At 39.6% G+C, this 23,320-nt stretch overlaps 1 protein-coding gene across 5 annotated transcripts in view; it reads right to left on the reverse strand.

The window, feature by feature from the left end:
* ppfia4 (PTPRF interacting protein alpha 4) overlaps positions 1-23,320 on the reverse strand; it is a 699,209-nt gene that overhangs the window by 189,105 nt on the left and 486,784 nt on the right. For all 5 annotated transcript variants that reach the window (XM_043716866.2, XM_043716868.2, XM_087973636.1 and 2 more), the window contains exons 2-3: positions 20,909-21,010; positions 6,867-7,031 (exon numbers count right to left, since the gene is read on the reverse strand). In XM_043716866.2, coding sequence (XP_043572801.1) covers positions 6,867-7,031; positions 20,909-21,010 — 267 coding nt within the window. The remainder of the gene's footprint in view (positions 1-6,866; positions 7,032-20,908; positions 21,011-23,320) is intronic.

Genomic DNA, 23,320 nt, shown 5'->3' on the forward strand with positions numbered 1-23,320 from the left:
GAATCATGCTGATCGTCTCCATGACTGATGTCATTATGGGGGTCACTTCAAAAGGACATGAAGCTGGAATTAACTATGTTGTGAACTGAGGACACAAATCTAACAATCCTCGATTCTACAGCACTGCGTCACTAGATCCCAATTTGGCAACTGCCAACTTGAGAACATTCCACTTTCAGCAATATGTAACGGAAGACCTATTTGGGACATTTTCAAATCATGGCTGTTGTGATTTGTCACTGCCCAGGTCAATTCTGACAGAGACAGGCAGCACTCAAATGTAAGACTATCATTTACTATTATGGAGAAGGACGAAACATCCTTTTCAATACCAGTTGCTTTTGCACATGAGGGAGCTGAGCAATTTGCAGAAAACACATGGTGCAGCTAGCCTTCTGCTCTTCAAGGCAATCTTTAAAAGCAGACCAGTAGAGAATATGGATGTCATTGAGAACATTCAAGATGACAGTATGTTTTTGCCTGACCCTCATCCTGCTATCTGACACACATATCTTTGATTTGATTTATTATTGTCACATGTACCTAGATACACTGAAAAGTTTTGTTTTGTGTTTAGTATAGGCAAATCATGCTATACCATGCATTACAGTAATAGAACAGAGCCAAGGGATACCATGTTACAGCTGCAGAGAAGGTGCACAAAAAGTGAGATAAACTTTAAATTTAAAATTTGAGTGGTCTATTCAGAAGACTAATAATGGGGTGGGGAAGAAGCAGTTCTTGAATCTGTTGGTCCATATGTTTAAGCTATTGAAATGAAGGAAATTGCAGACGGTATAATCATGGACCTCACTCTATACCCTTTTCACTGACTAGCCTTTTGCCGATTTTCTGCTTTGAAATACTGAAGACTGTTATCTTGCCAACTATAGTAGCCCAAAGATGATGAAGAGCTACAACACAAGACTCATGAAGAGAGCCCATCAACTGATTTGGTTTGCAGCCACTGGGTCAGATACCAATTCTACATGTATCTTCGAGGGTGATTTAGAGTGAATCAGCAAGTAAAAGTATATGGTGAAAGCTTGGTCCATTTTCTGAATGGATTCTGCTACTTAGGGCTCAGATGAGGAGTTTGTTGAGATTGGTGAATTGGTTGGTCTGTCAGACTGCTCTGGTTAAGCAACATAGAGGTCAAGTTTCATTTTACCAGTGAGAATGTGTAGATTCTCCTCTCCCCATATCCACTGCTTCATCTCTCCGACTTGTTACAGGACCATAGCCGCTGTAACTGCAACCCAATACCTGTTGGAGCCTGGGTCATATAATTCCTTGCCCTCCTTGTAATGATGCAGCAATGCTCCTTACCAAATTCTGGAACTCATCACAACACCTCCCAAAACAACTCCAATGACTTAGCCAGAGAAATTACCTTAACTGTAGAAGTGACGTTTGTAATGCTTCTCCAGCAAATCTGAAGTTTACATCAACAATATCCTTACCAACACAAGGTTGAATGAAATGTTTCTGTTAATTTGTTTTTAAGTTTTTATTCACAGTTTATTAATCAAATCTGTCTTACATATGAAGCAATAGCTCAACAGCTAAAGAGGTTTGCATTTTTAATTAATTTTAATGATGTGGCATTTTTAAGGACTAGAAGAGTTGGTTAGCCCATTTGGCTGGATGGCTAGATTGAGATGCAAAGTGATGTGATGCTAACAGCACAGGTTTAATCCACACAGTGGCCTACTCATCCTGAGGTGTAGTGACCCTTAGATTAAATTTGACATTATCTCTCTCTCTCTCTAATGAGAGAGCAGCCGTATGGCCGGCTGGAACTATGGCGATTACTAACAGAAAGAGGAAATGTGTTCTTGGACACGGAGTCTGGGAAGTTATTTATTTTAAACAATAACAAAACTTAAGGAAGGAACCTAATTGAAAATGCTCCCAAGTCCATTGAAACTCAGAACAACTTCTATACTAATGCTCCATTTCAGCCATCAATTCTAAGTTCTCACAAGATTAGACCACTAGTCAGGTTTTCTTTCCTCCATTGCCCATTCCCTAATATTTCTCTTTTCCAAATCATAATTTCCCTATCAAAAGAAGTAATGTGCTCAACTTCAACAGGAGCTGTAGCAAATCAATCCAAATTGTATTCAACTCACTATTGTCTGACATAATTATAAGGCAAATACTGAAGGGCAAGAACGGTGAGAACTGGAAGTTTATGAAGTGATTGTAACAAGGTCTGCCAGGTGGACCTCATAGAATAGGAGTTCCCTAATTGGGGCTGTTAATTTGGTCCAATCAGTAAGCCCTGTCTGACAGACAAGAACAGAGGTGTTTGATCACACAGCATTGCCTCTTGAGAAGGGCACTGCTTGTCACTGGCCACTTGGGTGTTTCCTTTCTTCCTGGTGGTGGAATATAAATAAATATTTACACACTTGTTTTTCACTGTGTCCGACACCTGCACACACAACATGGGTGCGGGGGAAAATAAGCACTACTGCTAAGAAAAGCAGCAAAAAAAGAACACAAGTGTCAGACACCCTAAAAAAAGAAGAATGTCTGAAAAAAAGAGAGAAAAAAAAAAGGACAGGGGTGTCAGACATCTTGCTCACTCTAACAGGTGACTCTGTGGGAGCTGGATCGGTGTCCAGAACTCTCCACGTGTAAATAAAGGGTGATTTGATGATGGTATACCAGCCTCTGTGTAGTTATTTCAGTTTACACAAAGAAGAAGCTAGTGTATGTTTATTAATGATTAACAAAACAAACAATAATTGAGCTTTATAAATAGAATCATAGACTATAAGAGTAAAGTGTCACCTCAACATGCTTTTGACAAGTTGGGATATTTTAAAATACAGATTATATTTTAAATTGACTAAAGTGAGATCAACCTATATCAATATGGTTGACACAAACAAACACATTGTATATTTCATATTCCAGCACATGTGGATGAGACAGGAGTCTGCAAAATTCACCAAACTGGAGATTATGAAAAATCTTCCATTCAGACCTATTGATAAGATATTATGGAAATCACCAACAGTATTCAACTGGTGAAGGGAAACCATTCAAAAGTTAATTGCTTGGACAAAAAAGATCTTAATTTATAAGATAACTCTCCAGACAGGGTCAAGAAGGTATAAGTGGAATATAGAATAATGTTTGAATTACTGACAAGCATATGTTTTGGGCAAAATAAATAACAGTTGAGCTAAATGGAACTCCTCTCTCTGACTGTAACAAACTTGAAACTTGTCTACTAATTTGATTCTGTTTCATTGCACAGAGAAACTTCTTGACAGAGAGAATTCAGTTCCACAGTTGTAGCTCCAGTAGGAGAGAAATCACAGCCTTAGCTTTAAACCACCTCTGCATTGAAATCTGGATTCTACCTGCAGCCAGTAAAGACCCGAAACTTTGAACTGAGAACTTTAGTTAATTCTTATAGGCTATAATTAGCCAAATCAATTCCCCCCCACGCCCCCGCCCCTTTATCTGTTGTTTGGTGAGTGCGAACATTGAGAATGAGTCAGTCAGTGAGTGAGCGAGCCAGTGCGGCAGAGTATGCATGCTTGTGTTCTTGCACAAAAGCCACAACATATTTTTATTACTTTTTCCCAGTTTGATTTTAGATTCATAAAACTAACCTCTCTCTTTTTTAAAATTTGACAACACGTGGTTGTTAAGAAAATACTCACATAAAATATGAGGGTATTGCGTTCAGTCTCAGGCATTACTTTGTAGAAGCCCCAGAGCTATCGCACATGGAGAAAGTGAGGACTGCAGATGCTAGAGATCAGAGTCAAAAAGTGTGGTGCTGGAAAAGCACAGCAGGTCAGGCAGAATCCAAAGAGGAGGAGGAGAGTCGACATTTCAGGCATAAGTCCTTCATTCCTGCTCAACTTCAACAAGGGTTGTAGCAAATAAATCTAATGATTTTTAAATTCTTGTTATAATTGTGTTTCAACTCGTTACTGTCTGACATAATTATGAAGTAATTAGTGAAGGACAAGAATGGTCAGAACTGGAAGTTTATGTAGTGATTGTAAGAAGGTCAACCAGGTGGACCTCATAGAATACAAGTTCCCTCACTGGGGCTGTTGTTAATTTGGTCCAATCAGGAAACACTTGAAGAAACTTGAAACTTGCCACACTTTTTGACTATAGCACATGGAGTCTAACATAGGAAAGCTTGCAATTTGGTGGGAAAAATCAAAAGGCAGACCATTATTTAAATGGAGCGACTCTAAAAATGTACAGCACAGTGCAATCTGGTTATTCTGATACATAGAACACAGACGGTTTGCATACAGCACATAATTTTAAAAAACCTAATGGAATTTCGGCCCCTACTACTAGGCAGTTGGAGGTCAAAAACAGGGAAGTCTTGTTACAACTTTACATGATGTTGGTGACATTGGAGTATCATGTACAGTTCTGATCCCCGTTTTTAAGAAAGGGATTGAAAAGAGATTCACAAGGCTGATTCCTGGGATGAAGGATTGACTTACCAAGAAAAGCTAAACAGGTGAGGTCTTTACTCATTAGAGTTTAGAAGAATAAGGGGTAACTTATTGAGACATTCAAGATTCTGAGGAAGTTTGATAGGGTAGATGTTGAGAAGACATTTCTACTGAAGGGGATATAGTCACAGAATAAGTGACACACAATTAAAACTGAGGTGGAAAGAATTTCTTCTCAGAAGGTAGTGAATGTCTGGAATTCTCTGCTTCAGAGGTGTCAAGGGTAAAGGAAGATCACAAAGTATTTAATAAGGAGGCTGAAAAACGTTTGAATTATCAAGGAGCTGAAGGCAATGAGGAGTGGGCAGAAAAGAGGAGTGAAGGCCTGGATTAGGTCTGATCATATTGAAGGACCAAATGGCTTCACTTGCTCCTGTATCTTATGTTCTTATGTCATAGAGTTTTAATGATTTAATAATAAGGATGATGTTGGGTGTGAGATGTTGGGGGTAACTAAAAGGACAGACTTCAGCTACTGGAACAATTTTCATTGAGCAGATAAACCAAGGGGAGATTTAACACAGGTTCTTCTTGTAAAGAACAAGCCAAATTTAAAAATTGAAAAGGAAAGACGATATTAGCAAGTTCACTAACTGGGGATAACAATGGATCAGAAGTTTGAAACCAAAGAAGAGAGCCAATTGGCGGAGAAGTGGCAGATGGAGTTTAATTTAGCTAAATGCGAGGTGCTGCATTTTGGGAAAGCAAATCTTAGCAGGACTTACTTAATAGAAAGGTCCTAGGGAGTGTTGCTGAACAAAGAGACCTTGGAGTGCAAGTTCATAGCTTCTTGAGAGTCGCAGGTAGATAGGATAGTGAAGGCGGCATTTGGTATGCTTTCCTTTATTGGTCAGAGTATTGAGTACAAGAGTTGGAAGGTCATGTTGCGGCTGTACAGGACATTGGTTGGGCCACTGTTGGAATATTGCGTGCAATTCTGATCTTCTTATTGGAAAGATGTTGTGAAATTTGAAAGGGTTCAGAAAAGATTTACAAGAATGTTGCCAGGGTTGGAGGATTTGAGCTATAGGGAAAGGTTGAATAGGCTGGGGCTGTTTTCCCTGGAGCGTTGGAAGCTGAAGGGTGACCTTATAGAGGTTTATAAAATCATGAGGGTCATGGATAGGATAAGTAGACAAAGTCTTTTCCCTGGGGTGGGGGAGTTCAGAACTAGAGGGCATAGGTTTAGGGTGAGAGAGGAAAGATATAAAAGAGACCTAAGGGGCAATTTTTACATGTGGAGGGTGGTACGTGTATGGAATGAGCTGCCAGAGGATGTGGTGGAGGCTGGTACAATTGTCACATTTAAGAGGCATCTGGATGTGTATATGAATAGGAAGGGTTTGGAGGGATCTGGGCTAGGTGCTGGCAGGTGGGATGAGATTGGGTTGGGATATCTGGTCAGCATGGAGGAATTGGACAAAGGATCTGTTTCCGTGCTGTTCATCTCTATGACTCTAAGAAAGGTTTAAAGCAATGTCTTCACAAGTGTTAGAAATTTAAAGATGTTATTACACGGGTGGGACTTGAACGCAGATTGCATGATTCAGAGGTAGGGACACTACTACTGTATCACAAGAGCCCACTTCACGTGGAATATGTAAAGTTTGCCAAATAGTGAACAGTTGATGCAGCAGAGTGCTGCACCTTTTCAGGCAAACTGCGTAATTGGCTAAAAGTATCATAGATACAGGTCTGCAGAGAAGAACTACAGAAACTTATCGCTTTAGAATAAAATCAATTTAAACAGAAATGATCATGTTCGTGTGAAAATAGAAACAATTGGAGTAATTAAATAATGAAATTCCATTACACTAATCCATATTTACAAAACCATTTTTCTTTTATGCAGCATTGTTATTGTCATTCAGATGCAGGGAAATACCACAACAGAACTCTAATCTGAAGACCACAGTACTTATGTTAGAAGCAAAAGTTGATGAACAGTGGATCACACATAATGAAAACCCAACACAGATAAGAATAACGCCACTTGGCACTTGTCAAATAACAGATATTCAATTTCTATTTTGCTATCCTTGAGGTAAGATATTCCCAGTTACAAGAGAAGCATTTCACATTCAGGGACAGCATCAGATCTTTCCATTTCTCAGCATTTGGCCAAATTCAGTGAAAACCCAAAGTCACAAATCACATTGGCAGACAGTGAATTCAAGTTCAAGCTTGCAGTAAATTGATACACAGTAAACAACATTCTGACCCCAAGTATTTAAAGAACAGTCACTCAAAGCATTAATCTAACCTTGCTAACTATTATACATTTTGCCTGAGTTCACAAGAAAATGAACCTCTGTTATAATACTTTCTTGCCTATGCCACTAATTACATTCTCACCTTTTCATCCAAAGCTTTATGATGTTCAAATAATGACTTCAGTGCCTTTAGAACTTCCACTTCACTGGACACACCCGACGGAGATTGTGATTGCCGCTTGACCACAGTCATTCGTAGAGATCGCTCATGTCTCGACACAAGGCACTCCAGATGTTCAAGTAATAGCTGTTGAATAAACATGGTAGCATGCATTAGTTGACTTCACCATTTTATCAAGTTCATTGAAAACAAAGTCGTTCAGTATTTACAACTGGCTGCTCAAACATCCCAGCACAAATACTGGTCAAGCTTCTCACATGTCCAAGAATATTTTGATGTGGTTTTAAATTAATATATTCATGACAGCAATAAGAAATACAGCACATTGTTTCAGTAAAATGGCTCAAGGTGCTTCACTAGGAAATCTTGGACATTATTTCAAACTCATAAGGAAAGGTGAAAACAAATTGTTCAAGGGTTTGATCAAAGAGTTTGGTAGCAGGAGTAACCTTGAAGGAAGTAGAAAGGCCTGGAAAAAAAGTGTTAATTGTGAAGCAATTTTGTTTAATTATATGCAAGTGAAGGGTACTAATTGTGGATTCATTTCAGCACATAGATAAAGGTACTTAATGAAACTGTGGTCTACTTGAGTTAGGGGGTATATATTTATAAAGTTTCACTCTAAATAAATGCAAACTTAAGTAACGTTTGGCTCCAGTATGATCTTACATCAAGTAGTTTCCCAGATGAGCGCACTGAGGATCTAATTCACTAAAGGCTTGGTGACGTGATAAAAGTAGGGATATGCAGAAAGACTAAACCTATAATTTAGAATCATTGATACCAGAGAGCTGTAGGGTCAAGGAAATTCCACAGATAGGAAAGGGAGGAAGTAGAATGCTCGGATGACATTTTAACATTGAACAAATATAGGTCAGCAAACATAGCAAAAACTGGTGACTGGAATTTGCTGCGAGTAGGACAGAGACAGCTGAGTTTTAGCATAAGCTCACGTTTAAAGAGAGTGGAAAATGTGAGGTTGGCCAGAAGGTGTTGGGAGGTGGGCTGAGGCAGGGCAGAGTTAGGATTTTATGGATCGGGAAGTAGGAAGTTTGTACAATGGAAAAGTTATCTGGTTGGAAGTCACCTTAATATTATAGTCAAGCTAGGGCAAGCCATTTTATTGTGTGGTCCAGTTGCTAATGGACAACTCTAAACTCCACTCAATTTGGTCCTCATTTCCTGGGTCTTTTGTTGTTGGGTGGCATGTCTCCATACACCACTCTGGTGGGATGCTGTACAACGTTTTCCAATCACCTACAACTTAGGTAGTGTTTTTGATACAATCAAAAGTCTCAACGAATTTCATGGGTGCATTACAAAAAGAAAATCATACCAAGCCATAGAAGCAGGTGACCAAAAACTTGGTTAAAGAGATTGGTTTTAAAGAGTATCTGAAAAGAGGAACATGAAACAGTGAGGTGCAATGGAGGATATTCCAGAGGTTTAGATCCGAGGTAACTGAAGGTATGGCCATCGAGAGTGAGGAAATTTAAATCAGAGATGCACATGAGACCAGATGTAAAAGAATACAGAGTTGGAGAGCTGTGGGACGAGAGGAAACTACACAAGTCGGGAGAGTGAAGAGCAAAGGGGAGTTAAAAACAAATAATAGAATTTTAAAGTCAAAATCTTGCTTAATTGGGAGGCATTGCAGATTAGCCACTTTGATAGAGGATTGTTAATTGATGCAAAATTAAGACATGAGAAGCAGATCTCCTTTAGTGAGAATACATTAGAGAGAGCAATGCAGAGTAAGGAAGATGTTTATTAACAAACTTTGGTGAAATAAAGAGTTGAAAACAGTGTATTGATGAAATATATGTTAAAAAAAATGAAAAACCTGAAGTGACTGAGCCACAAGAGAGTACTGTTGATATTAATATTTTTTGTTCAATGGAATTGGAGAGTGAGAAAAGGACAGCAAATTAAAAGAAATTTGAAAAGTAGCTAAAATTGATGAGACACAGAGAAACGGTTTGAATTGTGGGAGAATATTTAATATCAATGTTTATTAGGCTTTGCAAAGATATTTTACTTATCAGGAGCATGCCCAGACGATTTCATGAAAACAATTATGATCAACCCAAGATATAAGCCAAATGCATGTCAATGATCTGCCCTTCATAAAACGTTGCACAATTGCCATGCAGAGGTTGTGCTGAGAGTTGTACAAGAGAGTGGGTGAAAGATGCACAACTACATTGGAAAAGACTGGTTTGGATTCTAGGGAGAAGAGGGATGGATGAAACAATGAACATTATAAAGTAATGAGTGACCATGGTTTAGGAATTCTTTTTGCTCTTGAAAACAAAAAAATTCCACCTGTTGCTTGGATTAAGGTTTTGACATAGCAGCAGTTGAGAGGGAGCATCCATTCATGCAAAATCTGTACGAGACAAGCAGCAGCAGCAATGGTTGAAAATAGAGAGTCAGAACCAGGAGGAGGAGTTTAATAGATATGTCCTTGAATATGCATCCTCTTTAACGTCTGCAGAAACAATGATAAAAAAAATGTTGAAAACACAGATCCAGATCTTCTGATCAGGATCTGAAACCTTTCTTCAGGCCTTAATCAGAAAAAAAACCCTCTGATTTTTCTGAGCAATCTTCTGCTGCAGGATCCTTCAGAACAGTCCAAAGATGTGCAGGTCAGGTGAATTGGCCATGCTAAATTGCCCATAGTGTTAGGTAAGGGGTAAAGGTAGGGGTATGGGTGGGTTGCGCTTCGGCGGGGCGGTGTGGACTTGTTGGGCTGAAGGGCCTGTTTCCACACTGTAAGTAATCTAATTTCCTTATAAACTATTTAGTGCAGATCAGAGGCAGCAATGCAAAGAAATGGCAAAGAAGCCATGCCCACATTTTATAGAACTAGTCGCTGCATTCTGGTAAATAAGGATTTTACATGTCCCAAACTTCTCTGAAAGACTACAGAGAGAATGTCAGTATGTGAATTGTAAAGTGTGTTGTCAGTACGGGGGCTAGCCAGGTCAGGTTAGCATGTCAGCAAGGGTAGTCAGTTGTAGAATACCCAGGAGTTAAATAAGTTTTGGTTTTCTGGTCAACATTTCCTGGGTAACTACCTTTTGGATGAGACTTCACCTGAGGCTCCTTCTGTCTGTCGGGTGAATATAAAGGAGCATATGGCATTGTTTCAAAAAGTAGCAGGAACATTCTCCCAGTTTTGATCAAAAGCTGAAAAGTGCACTGTCACTCTCTCTTTCCAGTGATAACATGAATTTAAATGCCATGTAACCAATATAGCCACTTACATACTTTATCTAAATTAGCTTTCGAACTAAAAGACCATCAACTAGGCTTTTTCAATAAACAAAATTAGTGATCCATTATAAAATAAGATTCAATAGACAAAGATGTAAATCAAATTAACACAGTTTGAAGCATAAAAGAATATATAGCTACCATTTTAAATAATCTAATACACAGACACAATCACCAGGCTTCTTTTAAAAAAAAGGAAAGATTTTCTTTGCAAAGGAGAGAAAAGCAATAATTGCTAGCTTTTGGAGGAAAGAAATGAAAGGATATGAAATGTTCCCAGGCTTTCACAGCGACAATAAACACAGGGAGTTGCCACTTGTAGGATGAACTGGGTAGTTTCTTTTCTCTCTCTCTCACCAAGCTATAGCCGAACTGAACTCTAAAACAAAAACTGACGCATGACAGCCAAAGAAGCAGGGCATGTGATTTCTAGTTATTAAATCCAAGCAATTAGCCTCAGCCATTGACTTCCAAGAAGTCTATTTTGAAAAGATATTTTAGTCACCTCGTTTCAAAAACCACCAGCCCAGGTATCCCCTCAGTGCCCACAATCTTTTCAACACTAATCATTAAAATAAAAATTGAATAATGAAGTACCTTCCTAACACCAGTTTCCTGTCTAATATTTAGATAAATCAATATCACATAAACAGTTTGTGTGAATATTAGCACATTACTGTTTGTCAAAGTTTGTTGCACACAAATCGACTGTCGTATTTCCTACAACATTTCAAAAGTGCTTCAATAGCTGTAAAGCACATTGACAATCATGAAAAGCCTGATATAAATATAAGTTTTTCATTTCATCTTGCACCCTTACTTTCCAGACCAATTGGTTCCAACCATATCTTGGTCACCAATCCTTGAACATTTGACCTTTTGTTGAGAATTTGTTTAGATTAATTTCTGACTTTAGCTACTATTTCATTTCTGTGAAACAAGTTGTTTTAAAAATCATCCAATTTAGCTATGATTGCAATTTATTTCTTTGAGCGCCATTAAGTATGTGGAAAAAGGCAGGCAGAACAGCAAACATGGCCCATGAAATTTGGCAAACTGGCTGATTGTGCAGTGGTCCCATTAGCAATAGTAGAGGGAGAATAAACAAATGAGGAAAGAGGAGAGAGACAGTGTCAAGCTGAGGGAGAACAGCAAAATGATAGCGAGGCAGGCAAAGCGAGAATAGAGATGGTGTGCAAAGACAGAAGTGTTAGTAAGATGGAAAAGGTGGGAATAGGTGAAATGTTCGGCAGTTGGAGGATGATCGGCCCATCTCTGGATCCATTCCTGGATATATTTTACCCACAAAGTACAGGAGTTGGAAGGTCACGTTGTGGCTGGACAGAACATTGGTTAGGCCACTGTAAGAAGATTGCATGCAATTCTGGTCTCCTTCCTATCAGAAAGATATTGTGAAACTTGAAAGGGCTTAGAAAAGATTTACAAGGATGTTGCCAGTGTTGGAGGATTTGAGCTATAGGGAGAGGTTGAATAGGCTAGGGCTGTTTTCCCTAGAGCGTTGGAGGCTGAGGAGTGACCTTATAAAGATTTGTAAAATCATGAGGGGCATGGATAGGATAAACAGACAAAGTCTTTTCCCTGGGGTGGGGAAGTCCAGAATTGGAGGACACAGGTTTAAGGTGAGAGGGGAAAGATATCAAAGACACCTAAGGGGCAACCTTTTCACTCAGAGGGTGGTACGTGTATGGAATGAGCTACCAGAGGAAGTGGTGGAGGCTGGTACAATTGCAACATTTAAAAGGCATCTGGATGGATATATGAATAGGAAGGGTTTGGAGGGATATGGGCCAGGTGCTGGTAGGTGGGACTAGATTGGGTTGGGATATCTGGTCAGCATGGATGAGATGGACCGAAGGGTCTGTTTCCATGCTCTACATCTCTATGACTCTAGGACACACAGGCAAATAAGCAAATTAAACCGTCTTGCATTTGGTTTCCCTCTCTTAATTCTAGTCACACTTTGAATTCAATGTCTGACTTCAAATGAATACCTCTAGCATATAGAAGGTTCATCTACCTTTTAATAAATTAAAATACATGGTGATGAACCAAATTATAAATGAACTGGAGTGAGTAAAATTTAGTTTGTTTGGTACTCGAAAAGAATAGTAATGTAATCGAATTAAAAGTCATTGTTGACAGGAGATGATGGAAGTACAGGAGAGGAAGCTGAATTAACCACGAGCTGAAGAGTAGTTAAAGGGAGAAATTGATGAATTGAAATGGATGAAAATTGAGATGGGATTAACAGAGTTATGCTGCAATACACAAATATTCGAATACATTTCCCTCAAAGAGTACCAGGATGGGCAATTTTTCTACTGGCTGAATTTTACAGCTCTCCCGCAACCCTCAGCCACATCTTCAGCAAAGAGGAGCAAGGGAGCACCTAGAATGTAATGGGTAGCTGACCAATCGTCTTTTCACACACCCCAATTTCACTCCTGTTACATTGTAGACAGATAGGCTGCAAACCTGGCAGACTGCTAATGTGATATAAATAATTAATGCAACTGAGCTTGTGAACCAGAAAATTGTTCCAACTACAGTGCTGCCCATGCATATCAGCATGTCAGGCAAACTGGTGGTACAGCGGGCAGGTTGTTTTTGAACTAGGCTGATTAAAAGTGGGAAAGTAAAGGGTTGCTTTAATAAATCAAAGCCTTTGCTTAAAAAAAACAACTAGCCATCTTGTAAGAAGGATAAATATAATGACTGAAGATGGCCATTCCACTGATGAACTGGATGATAAGAAATTTAGTGCTGGAAGCTTAAAGCGGCAATTGGAATAAGTAGTGGAGAATAGCCAGCTGAACAAAAAGTATAATTAAAGGTGGGGAATGAAATAAAATTTCATGCAAATACATTTGAATATTTATAAAAAGGAAAGGAAAGATCATTTAGCTACTGAGGTCGAAGAAATTGACAATGTTCAAAACGGAGCTATTTTACGCTAAACATGATCCTTTGCACAAGGACAAAAACAAAAACAAACTGTTGTTCCCTTAGACCATAAGACATAAGAACAGAAATTGGGCCATTCAGCCCATTGAGACTGCTCTGCCATTCAATCGTGGCTGATACGTTTCTCAACCCCATTTTCCCACTTTATCCACATAGCCCTTGATCCTCAAGAACCTATCTATCTCCATCTTAAATATACTCAATGACCTGGCCTCCACAGCCTTCTGTGGCAATGAATTCCATAGATTCCCCACTCTCTGGCTGAAGAAGTTTCTTCTTAACTCCGTTCTAAAAGGTCATCCCTTTACTCTAAGGCTGTGCCCTTGGATCCTCGTCTCTCCTACCAATGGAAACATCTTCCCAACATCTACTCTATCCAGGCCATTCAATTAGATCATTTCAATTAGATCCCCCCTCACCCCCGCCAATCCTTCTAAACTCCATTGAGAATAGACGCAGAGTCATCAAACATTCCTTATATGTTAAGCTTTTCATTCCTGGGACCATTCTTGTGAACCTCTACTGAACATGCTCCAGGCCAGTACCCCCTCCCTGAGATATGGGGCCCAAAACTGTACACAATACTCCAAATGTGATCTGACCAGAGTTTTATAGAGCCTCATAAGTACAGCCCTGCTTTTGAGTTCAAGTCCTTTCAATGCCAACTTGCAAGTTTATCTTGAGAGAATCCTGGACTAGAACTCCCAAGTCTCTTTGCACTTTAAACTTCCGAATTTTTCCCCATTTAGAAAATAGTCCACGCCTCTAGTCTTATGAAAATACATGACTTCTCACTTACCACGTTGTACACCATCTGCCACGTCTTTGCCCACTCTCTTCATCTGTCCAAATCTGTCTGCAGCCTCCCCACCTCCTCAATGCTATCTGTCCCTCTATCTATCTTTGTATCATCTGTAAACATAACCATAATGCCCTCAGTTCCTTCATCCAGATCATTAACATATAATGTATAAAGTGAAAAATTGTGGTCCCAAACTGAGCCTTGCAGAACACCGCTTGTCACTGGCTGCCATCCTGAGCAGGACTCTTTCATGCCCACGCTCTGCTTTCTGCAAGGCAGCCAAATTTCTATCATTGCTAGCACCTTGCCTCTAACTCTTCCTTAATGATAATGAGGTATTTACTTGTAGGTAATAGTTGGAAAGTTTATACGTTTATATAAAAAGTGTTTTATAAGTTCTATGTGCAGTAAATCCCAGCAAGATGGAATAGAAGAAAATGGAGACATCACTTCAAAGAGAGTGCCAAAATTAGAGAGACAGAATGGGGAAAACCCCAACGAGTCAATTAGTTTTTCTTCAGTAATTCTCCGTTTTCACCATTTTAATCATTTTTCTGTGAATTTGTGCTGAAATTGCTTGCTTATTTACTCATACAGAGGAACCTCATTTATCCGAACGAGATGGATGGGCAGTATTTCGTTCAGATTATCGATTATTCAGTTAATCAATTAAATGCCTTTCCTCTGGGGCTCAGAGTTTTTAAAGTCTGCTCCCTGTTCAGGAGACGAAGCACACGACGCGCGAGCCCCAACTACCCCGCCCCTCCCCCCGCATTCAACACCACCCCCCCTCTCATCCAACCCAATCCAAACACCCTTCCCGTCTCCCCGCCCCCATCCAACACTGCTCCTGTTCGCCCATACAGCTCCCAACCCCGTCAACCCCCTCCCCCTCTCCGGGGCAGCCAGACTGGACAACAACAAGACTGCTGCTGCTGCCACAGAGTCATAGAGATGTAGAGCACGGAAACAGACTCTTCAGTCTAACTCATCCATGCCGACCAGATATCCCAACCCAATCAAGTCCCACCTGCCAGCACCTGGCCCGTATCCCAACAAACCCTTCCTTTTCATATACAAATCCAAATGCCTTTTAAATATTGCAATTGTACCAGCCTCCACCACTTCATCTGGCAGCTCATTCCATACACGTACCACCATCTGTGTGAAAATGTTGCCCCTTAGGTCTCTATATCTTTCCCCTCACACCCTAAACCTATGCCCTCTAGTTCTGGACTCCCCCACCCCAGGGAAAAGACTTTGTCTATTTATCCTATCCATACCCCTCATGATTTTATAAACCTCTATAAGGTCACCCCCTCAGCCTCCAACACTCCAGGGAAAACAGCCCCAGCCTGTTCAGCCTCTCCCTATAGCTCAAATCCTCCAACCCTGGCAACATCCTTGTAAATCTTTTCTAAACCCTTTCAATTTTCACATCATCTTTCCGATAAGGAGGAGACCAGAACTGTGTGCAATATTCCAACAGTAGCCTAACCAATGTCCTGTACAGTCGCAACATGACCTCCCAACTCCTGTACTCAATACTCTGGCCGATAAAGGAAAGCATACCAAATGCTTTCTTCACTATCCTATCTACCTGCGAATCTACTTTCAAGGAGCTATGAACCTGCACTCCAAAGTCTCTTTGTTCAGCAACACTCCCTAGGACCTTACCATTAAGTGTATAAGTCCTGCTAAGATTTGCTTTCCCAAAATGCAGCACCTCGCATTTATCTAAATTAAACTCCATCTGCCACTTCTCAGCTCATTGGCCCATCTGATCAAGATCCCGTTGTAATCTGAGGTCACCTTCTTCGCTGTCCACTACACCTCCAATTTTGGTGTCATCAGCAAACTTACTGACTATACCTCTTTTATACACATTTATATATGTGACGAAGAGTAGTGGACCCAGCACCGATCCTTGTGGCACTCCACTGGTCACAGGCCTTCAGTCTGAAAAACAACCCTCCACCATCATTCTCTGTCTTCTACCTTTGAGCCAGTTCTGTATCCAAATGGCGAATTCTCCTTGTATTCCGTGGGTCTAACCTTGCTCACCAGTCTCCCATGGGGAACCTTGTCGAAGGCCTTACTGAAGTCCACATAGATCACATCTACCGCTCTACTCTCATCTTTGTTACTTCTTCAAAAAACTCAATCAAGTTTGTGAAACATGATTTCCCATGCATAAAGCCATGTTGACTATCCCTAATCAGTCCTTGCCTTTCCAAATACATGTACATCCTGTCCCTCAGAATTCCCTCCAACAATTTGCCCACCACCGAGGTCAGGCTCACTGGTCTATACATCCCTAGCTTGTCCTTACCACCCTTCTTAAACAGTGGCACCACGTTAGCCAATCTCCAATCTTCCAGCACCTCACCTGTGACTATCGATGATACAAATATCTCAATAAGAGCCCAAGCAATCATTTCCCTAGCTTTCCACAGAGTTCTGGCGTACACCTGATCAGGTCCTGTGGATTTATCCACTTTTATACATTTTAAGACATCCAGCACTTCCTCCTCTGTAATATGGACATTTTTCAAGATGTCACCATCTATTTCCCTGCATTTTACATCTTCCATGTCTTTTTTACAGTAAATACTGATGCAAAATACTCATTTAGTATCTGTCCCATCTCCTGGAGCTCCACACAAAGGCCGCCCTGCTGCTCTTTGAGGGATCATATTCTCTCCCTAGTTACCCTTTTGTCCTTAATGTATTTGTAAAAACCCTTTGGATTCTCCTTAACTCTATTTGCCAATACTATCTCATGTCCCTTAGGGTAAGTCTCTAAATAGTGTGCGCACACACACAAAAGTTTTTACTGCAACGTTTTGACAGGTTTTGCTATTACCCTGTACAGAACAATGTTGGAGAGATTTTCTGGAGAAGGGGAGATTAATGTACACCCCTCTGTAGAACTCCAAGCAAAGTGTGTGGGGGGAGAGAGAGAGAGAGAGAGAGAGAGAGAGAGAGAGAGAGAGAGAGAGAGAGGGCAGGAGGTCAGTCATTTGGAGACGGTGCCTGTTTAATCATTATAAACAAAAGACGCGATCACTGTTGGAAACACGTGTTTGGTGCAATGTTTCTATCGGGACCTCGAGATCTCCTTTGGATAATCCAATATTCGGATAATTGGTATTCAGATAATCGAGGTTCCTCTGTACTTTGTTTTTTTACTTGTGCTCAATGGGATCACCCTTACTTCTTACCAGTCTCACTGCAGAGGACTGCATTACAGCCTCCAGGTTTATTGCCTAGTGTGATAATCAGGGACGCTGCACTGTACGAAGTGCCTGTTTTCAGGTGAGAAGTTAATCCAAGACCCTGGTAGAGGTAAAGGAACATATGGCACTGTAACATTGAGGATCAGGGTGGTTCTCTTTGGTTGGTTCTGACCAACATTTATTCCTTGACCAACGTTGACATAACACATTATTTGTTTTTTAAAAATGTTTTTAAGAGAATTTGCTATGCTCAATTTGGCTATTGCATTTCCCGACACTGGAGAGGGTTCAGAAGACAGAAACCAGGATGTTGCCAGGTGTGGAAGATTTGAGTTATAAAGAAAGGCTGGATAGGTTGAGACTTTTTTATCTGGAGTGTAGGAGGTTGTGAAACAACCTGATAGAAACTTATAAAATAATGAGGTATATAGATAGAGTTAATGGTAATTTCCTTTTCCCTACGATGGGGGATTTCAAGGCTAAGGAACACATTTTTAAGGTGAGGGGGGAGAGATTTAAAAAAGATACAAAGGGCAACTTTCTTTTTACACAGAAGGTGGTACGTGTATGGAATGAACTTCCTGAGGAAGTGGTGGATATGGGTACAATTACGACATTTAAAAGACATTTAGAATAAGAAAGGTTTGGACTAATATGGATTAGGAGCAAGCAGGTGGGACTGGTTGGACTGAAGGGTCTGTTTCCATGCTGTATGACTCTCCGACTCTATAACAGCAGTGATCACAATTCAAAAGTATTTGTGCTTCACAACCAATGGGAGTTGTCAGGTTGCGAAAGGCACTATATAAAAGTAAACCTTTCTATCCAGTGATATTCTACACTATTTAATAGGTCTCTGTTTATCAATTAAGCAAGTTGCACACTATTTGATCTGTTGGCCTCTTTTCTGTGCTTTTTGCTCTTCTACTTCACAAAAGATTTTCAGGTTTTAAATTTTAAGTATGAACATTTTGTTTTTTTTTAAATAAATTACTGGAATTTCTGTTTACTTTCAGCATTTCTGTTTTTGCACTGGAATTTAAGCAGTTACACTCAACTAGGCAAAAGTGAGTGCTGCAGATGCTGGAGATCAGAGTCAAGAGAGTGGTGCTGGAAAAGCAGAGCAGGCCAAGCAGCATCCGAGGAGCAGGAAAATCAATGTTTCGGGCAAAAGTCCTTCATCAGGTCTTTTCTGCATGGCTTTTGCTCGAAATGTCAATTTTCCTGCTCCTCGGATGCTGCCTGGCCTGCTGTGCTTTTCCAGCACCACACCCTTGACTTTAAGCAGTTACAGTTTGCTCTTTAGTTTTTGAACAGAGCAGAAATGATTCACTGCTGAGTAATCCACCCAAGGCAGGAAAAAAGAAAAGATAAAGAGCTTCAGAAATACAGAACACTGAATAGGTTCAAATTCATATCATAGGCCAGGAAAAAAGAAATTGCAAATGAATGCAGAAACTCTGATTTTAAAGTAACAGATTTTTAAATACTGGAGAAATAAATGATAGGAATAAAGTGGACAATGGCACCGGTTAAAGATTTTTAACAGTACATTAGAGCCCCCTTAAATGCGCTTCTATCAAAAACACAGTTGTTGTGTGGTATAAAACTTGTATCTATGGAGGAACAAACAGTTACTTTTTGATCTTCAAAGTCATCATCATTCATGCTGTACTGGTGATCAAGAAGAGACGTGTTTGTCAACAAGCAGCAGGGTTAGAATTTTCCCTGAAAGTATCTCAATGGTTAGCTTTGCAAGGTCACCTGACAATTTTTTCAATTTAGCTGCCAGGATGAGATCACGACATAACACAACTTTTCCAAAGCTTTCATCAAGAGTTGGCCATAGAACAGCACATTAGTATGACATTTATCCCAAATAATTTCAATTACATTTCTGTCATTGCACAAATTCACTGCCTCATGTGGTAAGCAATGGTTCTGAAAGGATTAATGCTGAAGATTAGATTGGGTGGAGTTTAATACAATGACTTCATAAGATTGTGGGTTGGCAAAGACAGCAATGCTCTGGATTTCAAGGAAGACAGACCTACCCATCTTCGTAACAATGTCCATCTTACTAATGTAGCTTGCATCATGAAATAAAATACATCTTGTTTAAGACAGGAGCCTCTTTTTGTTAAACTAACCAATGATTTTTCTTTCTCATTCCAGACCAAGTAGCTCATGTATACCCAGTCAGAAACTGAGCACTTGCAGCCACTTACTCAAACACTTGCTAGCAGTGTTTGGTATCACACGTTCATATGACATGGTAGGCAGTGGTGCAGATACAATTCAATTTAGACATACTGAATAAATTCCAGCAAACCATAAGAAACTTCTAGTCATAGCTTTCAGAGTGACTCTTGCAAACAATTAAACAGCAGACAAACTCTTGGCAAGATTGTGCCATCGCAGAAATAGCACCAGACCCGATTAGAGAAGAGCAGAAGCAAGTGCAAGCTAGAATCCTCATTACAATTGTCAGCTACAGACTTCAAAGGGTGACAAAAAACCATAGGGCCTGATTATGGAGAGTGTGAATGGACATTGGAGGGTTTGTGAGTTCAGTTAAAATCCCTGCTGGGCAGGGGAGAACATCAGAAATGCAGTAAATGGGTGAAACAGAAATAAGAGCTAACAGCTCAGACAAATGTTGTTGTCACTGTGGGTGGCTATGCAAGTAACTTAAAGCAAGGGATACAGCTTCAGAAACATCTCAAAGCCAAAATTAAAGTGATATCAGGGCAATTCAGAAGCCTAGGCATACACAGTCCAAATGAAGAAAAAAAGTAAGGAGATAGTGAGGGAACAATAAGAGTGGAAGGTCTACTCTTGAAGCTTAGTAAAGATGGGAAGAATTTATTGAGATTGAAGAAACTGGAATTCATTTGGAAAGCTGTTAAAATAAATGAGAATTTTAAATAAAAGGGTCTGGCAAGGTACATTCTTAGACGTTGCAGAAAGTGTGAATTATTTGAGGAAAAATGTTAATTAAAATGGGATTCATCTTCAAGGCTTCAAAGAGGATTTGTTTGTAGGTCAGGTAAAAAGAAAGGAATTGCTTGTTAAGTCTTGAAAGACAGAAAATTGTCCCATTTAGCCTGTGAAGAGTCTACGGGGGGGGGTGGGAACAATGTTGAGTGCTGGTAGTATTGACGTTAGTTGCGATAAGCCTCCCTCTTAAGACAAGTAACCAATCGACTCAACCATCAGGAATAACTACTTGGAGAAACAGGACTCTCAGATCTTTACCACACCTTGAGAGAGCATCATCAGCAAGACAGGGGTGGAACGTTTGGACAGAAAAGCTATACCTCCCTACAGAGCTGCAGAGCACCAACTCAATACATCACCCATCACACGCCTGACCTCAGTTATTCTGTGAAATACTGAATGCCATTCTGGGAGCAAATGAAAATCAATACGAAATAGATTTACTACTCAATCCTTAAAGATTAAGGTCAAACCACAGAAAGTAGAGAAATTCCTTAGTGCATGCAAAATAAATACATTCACAGCCATGCAGCCACGAGCAGCCACATACACATTAACAAATTAAGGTGAACTGTTCTCATGTACTTCTCTCAATGCAGACTTTTGGAAACTGCTGCCGATGTCCTTCTCAGCTGAATCTTGAAACAGGGTCTCCTCAACTCAGCCTGCAAAATGGAATTGATTGGTCTACTTACTCTAGTATTGTTCCTCTCTGCTTTCAGTTCAGAGATCTCCTCCTCTTTCTCCAAAAGTTGTTCCCTGCAGGCATTCAACTCCTTTGTTAGTGCAGCAAACTCCTGTAAAAGGAACAAAAATTTGCCACATATAATACTTCAATATAATAATAATAAGTAATAATTCAATATAATACATGAATTCAATGCAATTGAAAATACATCTTGAAGTTAGGAATTACCTGTTCCAGGTGAAACATGGTGCTGTTTTGTCAAAAATCAAAATACTAATACACTTGGCAGGTGAAAACTAAATTGGGGTCATCTAGCTTCTATTTCCAGAGTACAGAATTCAGTTCACATTATTAATATGGGGACAACATAATAATGGCCAAGAGATAATAATCTGGGAGGAGAGTAAGAGTGTACCATTGCAGATGACTACATGTATTCATGCAGTCACATGAAAGCAGGGCAAAAATTAAAAAAAACGTTCATCCAAAACTATATGAGGACAATTTTAAACAAAAAGATTAGCCACTTTCATTTGTGTTTATGGTTTTTATTAAAAGGTTTTGTGAATCTGTTTGGACTGCAACTTCAAAATGATATTTTTTGCAAGTCAGAGCTGAAATAGTGTCAAATTATATTTTACAATTATATTTTACAGTTCAATACTGCAGGGTAGGTCTAGAAAACAAACTTTATTATTAGGTTGGGCAGGAAGGAGAAAAAGAAGAAATTAGAATCAGCAGTGAAAGAGCAAAAAAAGTATATTTTTTAAAGACTTTTGAAAGCCGTTGGGAGGTTAAAAAGCTGAAGGGATACATGGACAGTGTTGAGAAGAGGGCAGGCACTGTAACATTAAAAGAAAAGCACAGATACCTATTCAATTGTGCAGATTGAGAGAGGAGTTGATCATTGCCAGAACAGTGAAGTAGACAAATCAGACTGTAGAGACCAGAGATATGGCAACATGCTTAGAATAATCTTGATACTCGTTTGAATGCATACAGGGAATCAGTGGTAGCCAGCTATAATAGCATTAGATGATTTTCAATAGAAAGTGACATTATGAGTTACAATTTAGTGAGATGAATGTGGGGAAGCGGACTTTTAAAGCATTTTAAATTTAAGCCTCAAGGTAAAATTGTGATGCAGTGAGGAAGCGGGAAAGGCAGGGACATGTGATGTTTCCAAGGCAATCTTAATGATGGTGATAATTGGAAAGAAACTCTCATCAGGAACAGGTCACACACCAAGGATCGAAACCAATGAAGGGATCATGAAATTAAACATTTGCTCTTTTTCTTCTCTCCACTACTGCCACTTGGTTTACTGAGAATTTCTACCACTTGCTGTTTTAATTTCAGATTTCCAAATGTAGCTTCTTCTGTTTTGTGTTGTATTTTTCTATTTCAGTATTTGATTGGAAAATCCACCATTCAGTGCTGAGCTATGTAGAGTGTGACACACAGGTCCAGACTTTTTTCATCTCTGCTCAGTCTCTGTTTGGGACGTTGGAATAAATATTTCCAGGTTTAGAGGAGTGAGATGTATAGAAATAGAGCACTGGCAAAGCCATGGAAGAATGAATCGGATTTGGAGCTTGTTATTACATGTCATAATGTGCAAGTGCGGATATCATTGGGGCTACCATGATGTCTTCAGCTTCAGAAGATTTTTGACAATTTGCTCTCTGAGGCCACATACGAAAAATGCTTATGGAGATCATAATGGAGAAATCAGAATTTCCTCAAAAAGTAAAGCATCATCCAAAGAAAAAAGTTTGCTTGCAGAAATTATTTGAACTGCTGAAACAGCACTTTTTTACATAAGTTGGGATCAAGCCTTCAAAGTAAAATCACCATTGTCAAGAGAAAAGGTGACAAAACTAGGTGGCACAAAAGAAAATCAACTCACAAAAACATGCATATTTAATAGAAATGTGAAAGTCAAGCCAACAACATGACACCTGTGAGGGGACATTGTTTTATCAAGTATTTTGGGCGGTGGTCTGGACAAACATCTCTTAGATGAGGAGTGCATTAACTTCGAAATGGAGCAGACAGAAAAAAGCTGAGGAGCATCACAAATCTAGAAGGCAGTTGCCAGAACCAATAAACTTAAGATTAAATTGAATATTAAAAAATTAGGAAATATACATACAATAAAATTGCACCAATCTTGTAGGGAGCCAACAATGCCAAGCCCCATGAGAAACATGTCTGCAAAATGAGTTGAACAACTATCTTTTCAGCACTCTTAATTTCTTTTTTATTATGACACAGCTACGACCATCAGGAACTGAAGGATTTAAGACAATTCAGTTTCCAGAATGTGAAGAGTGGCCCTGGCAACAGTCTCCAAGAACATTGTTCTCATTCTGTACAGTTATTGTTGTATAAGCTGGAGAGTACAATAAGTAGTTCT

Source organism: Chiloscyllium plagiosum, unplaced genomic scaffold, assembly GCF_037043375.1.
Source record: "Chiloscyllium plagiosum isolate Xiang-an unplaced genomic scaffold, Cpla_swu_hap1 HiC_scaffold_26, whole genome shotgun sequence".
Lineage (NCBI taxonomy): Eukaryota > Metazoa > Chordata > Chondrichthyes > Orectolobiformes > Hemiscylliidae > Chiloscyllium > Chiloscyllium plagiosum.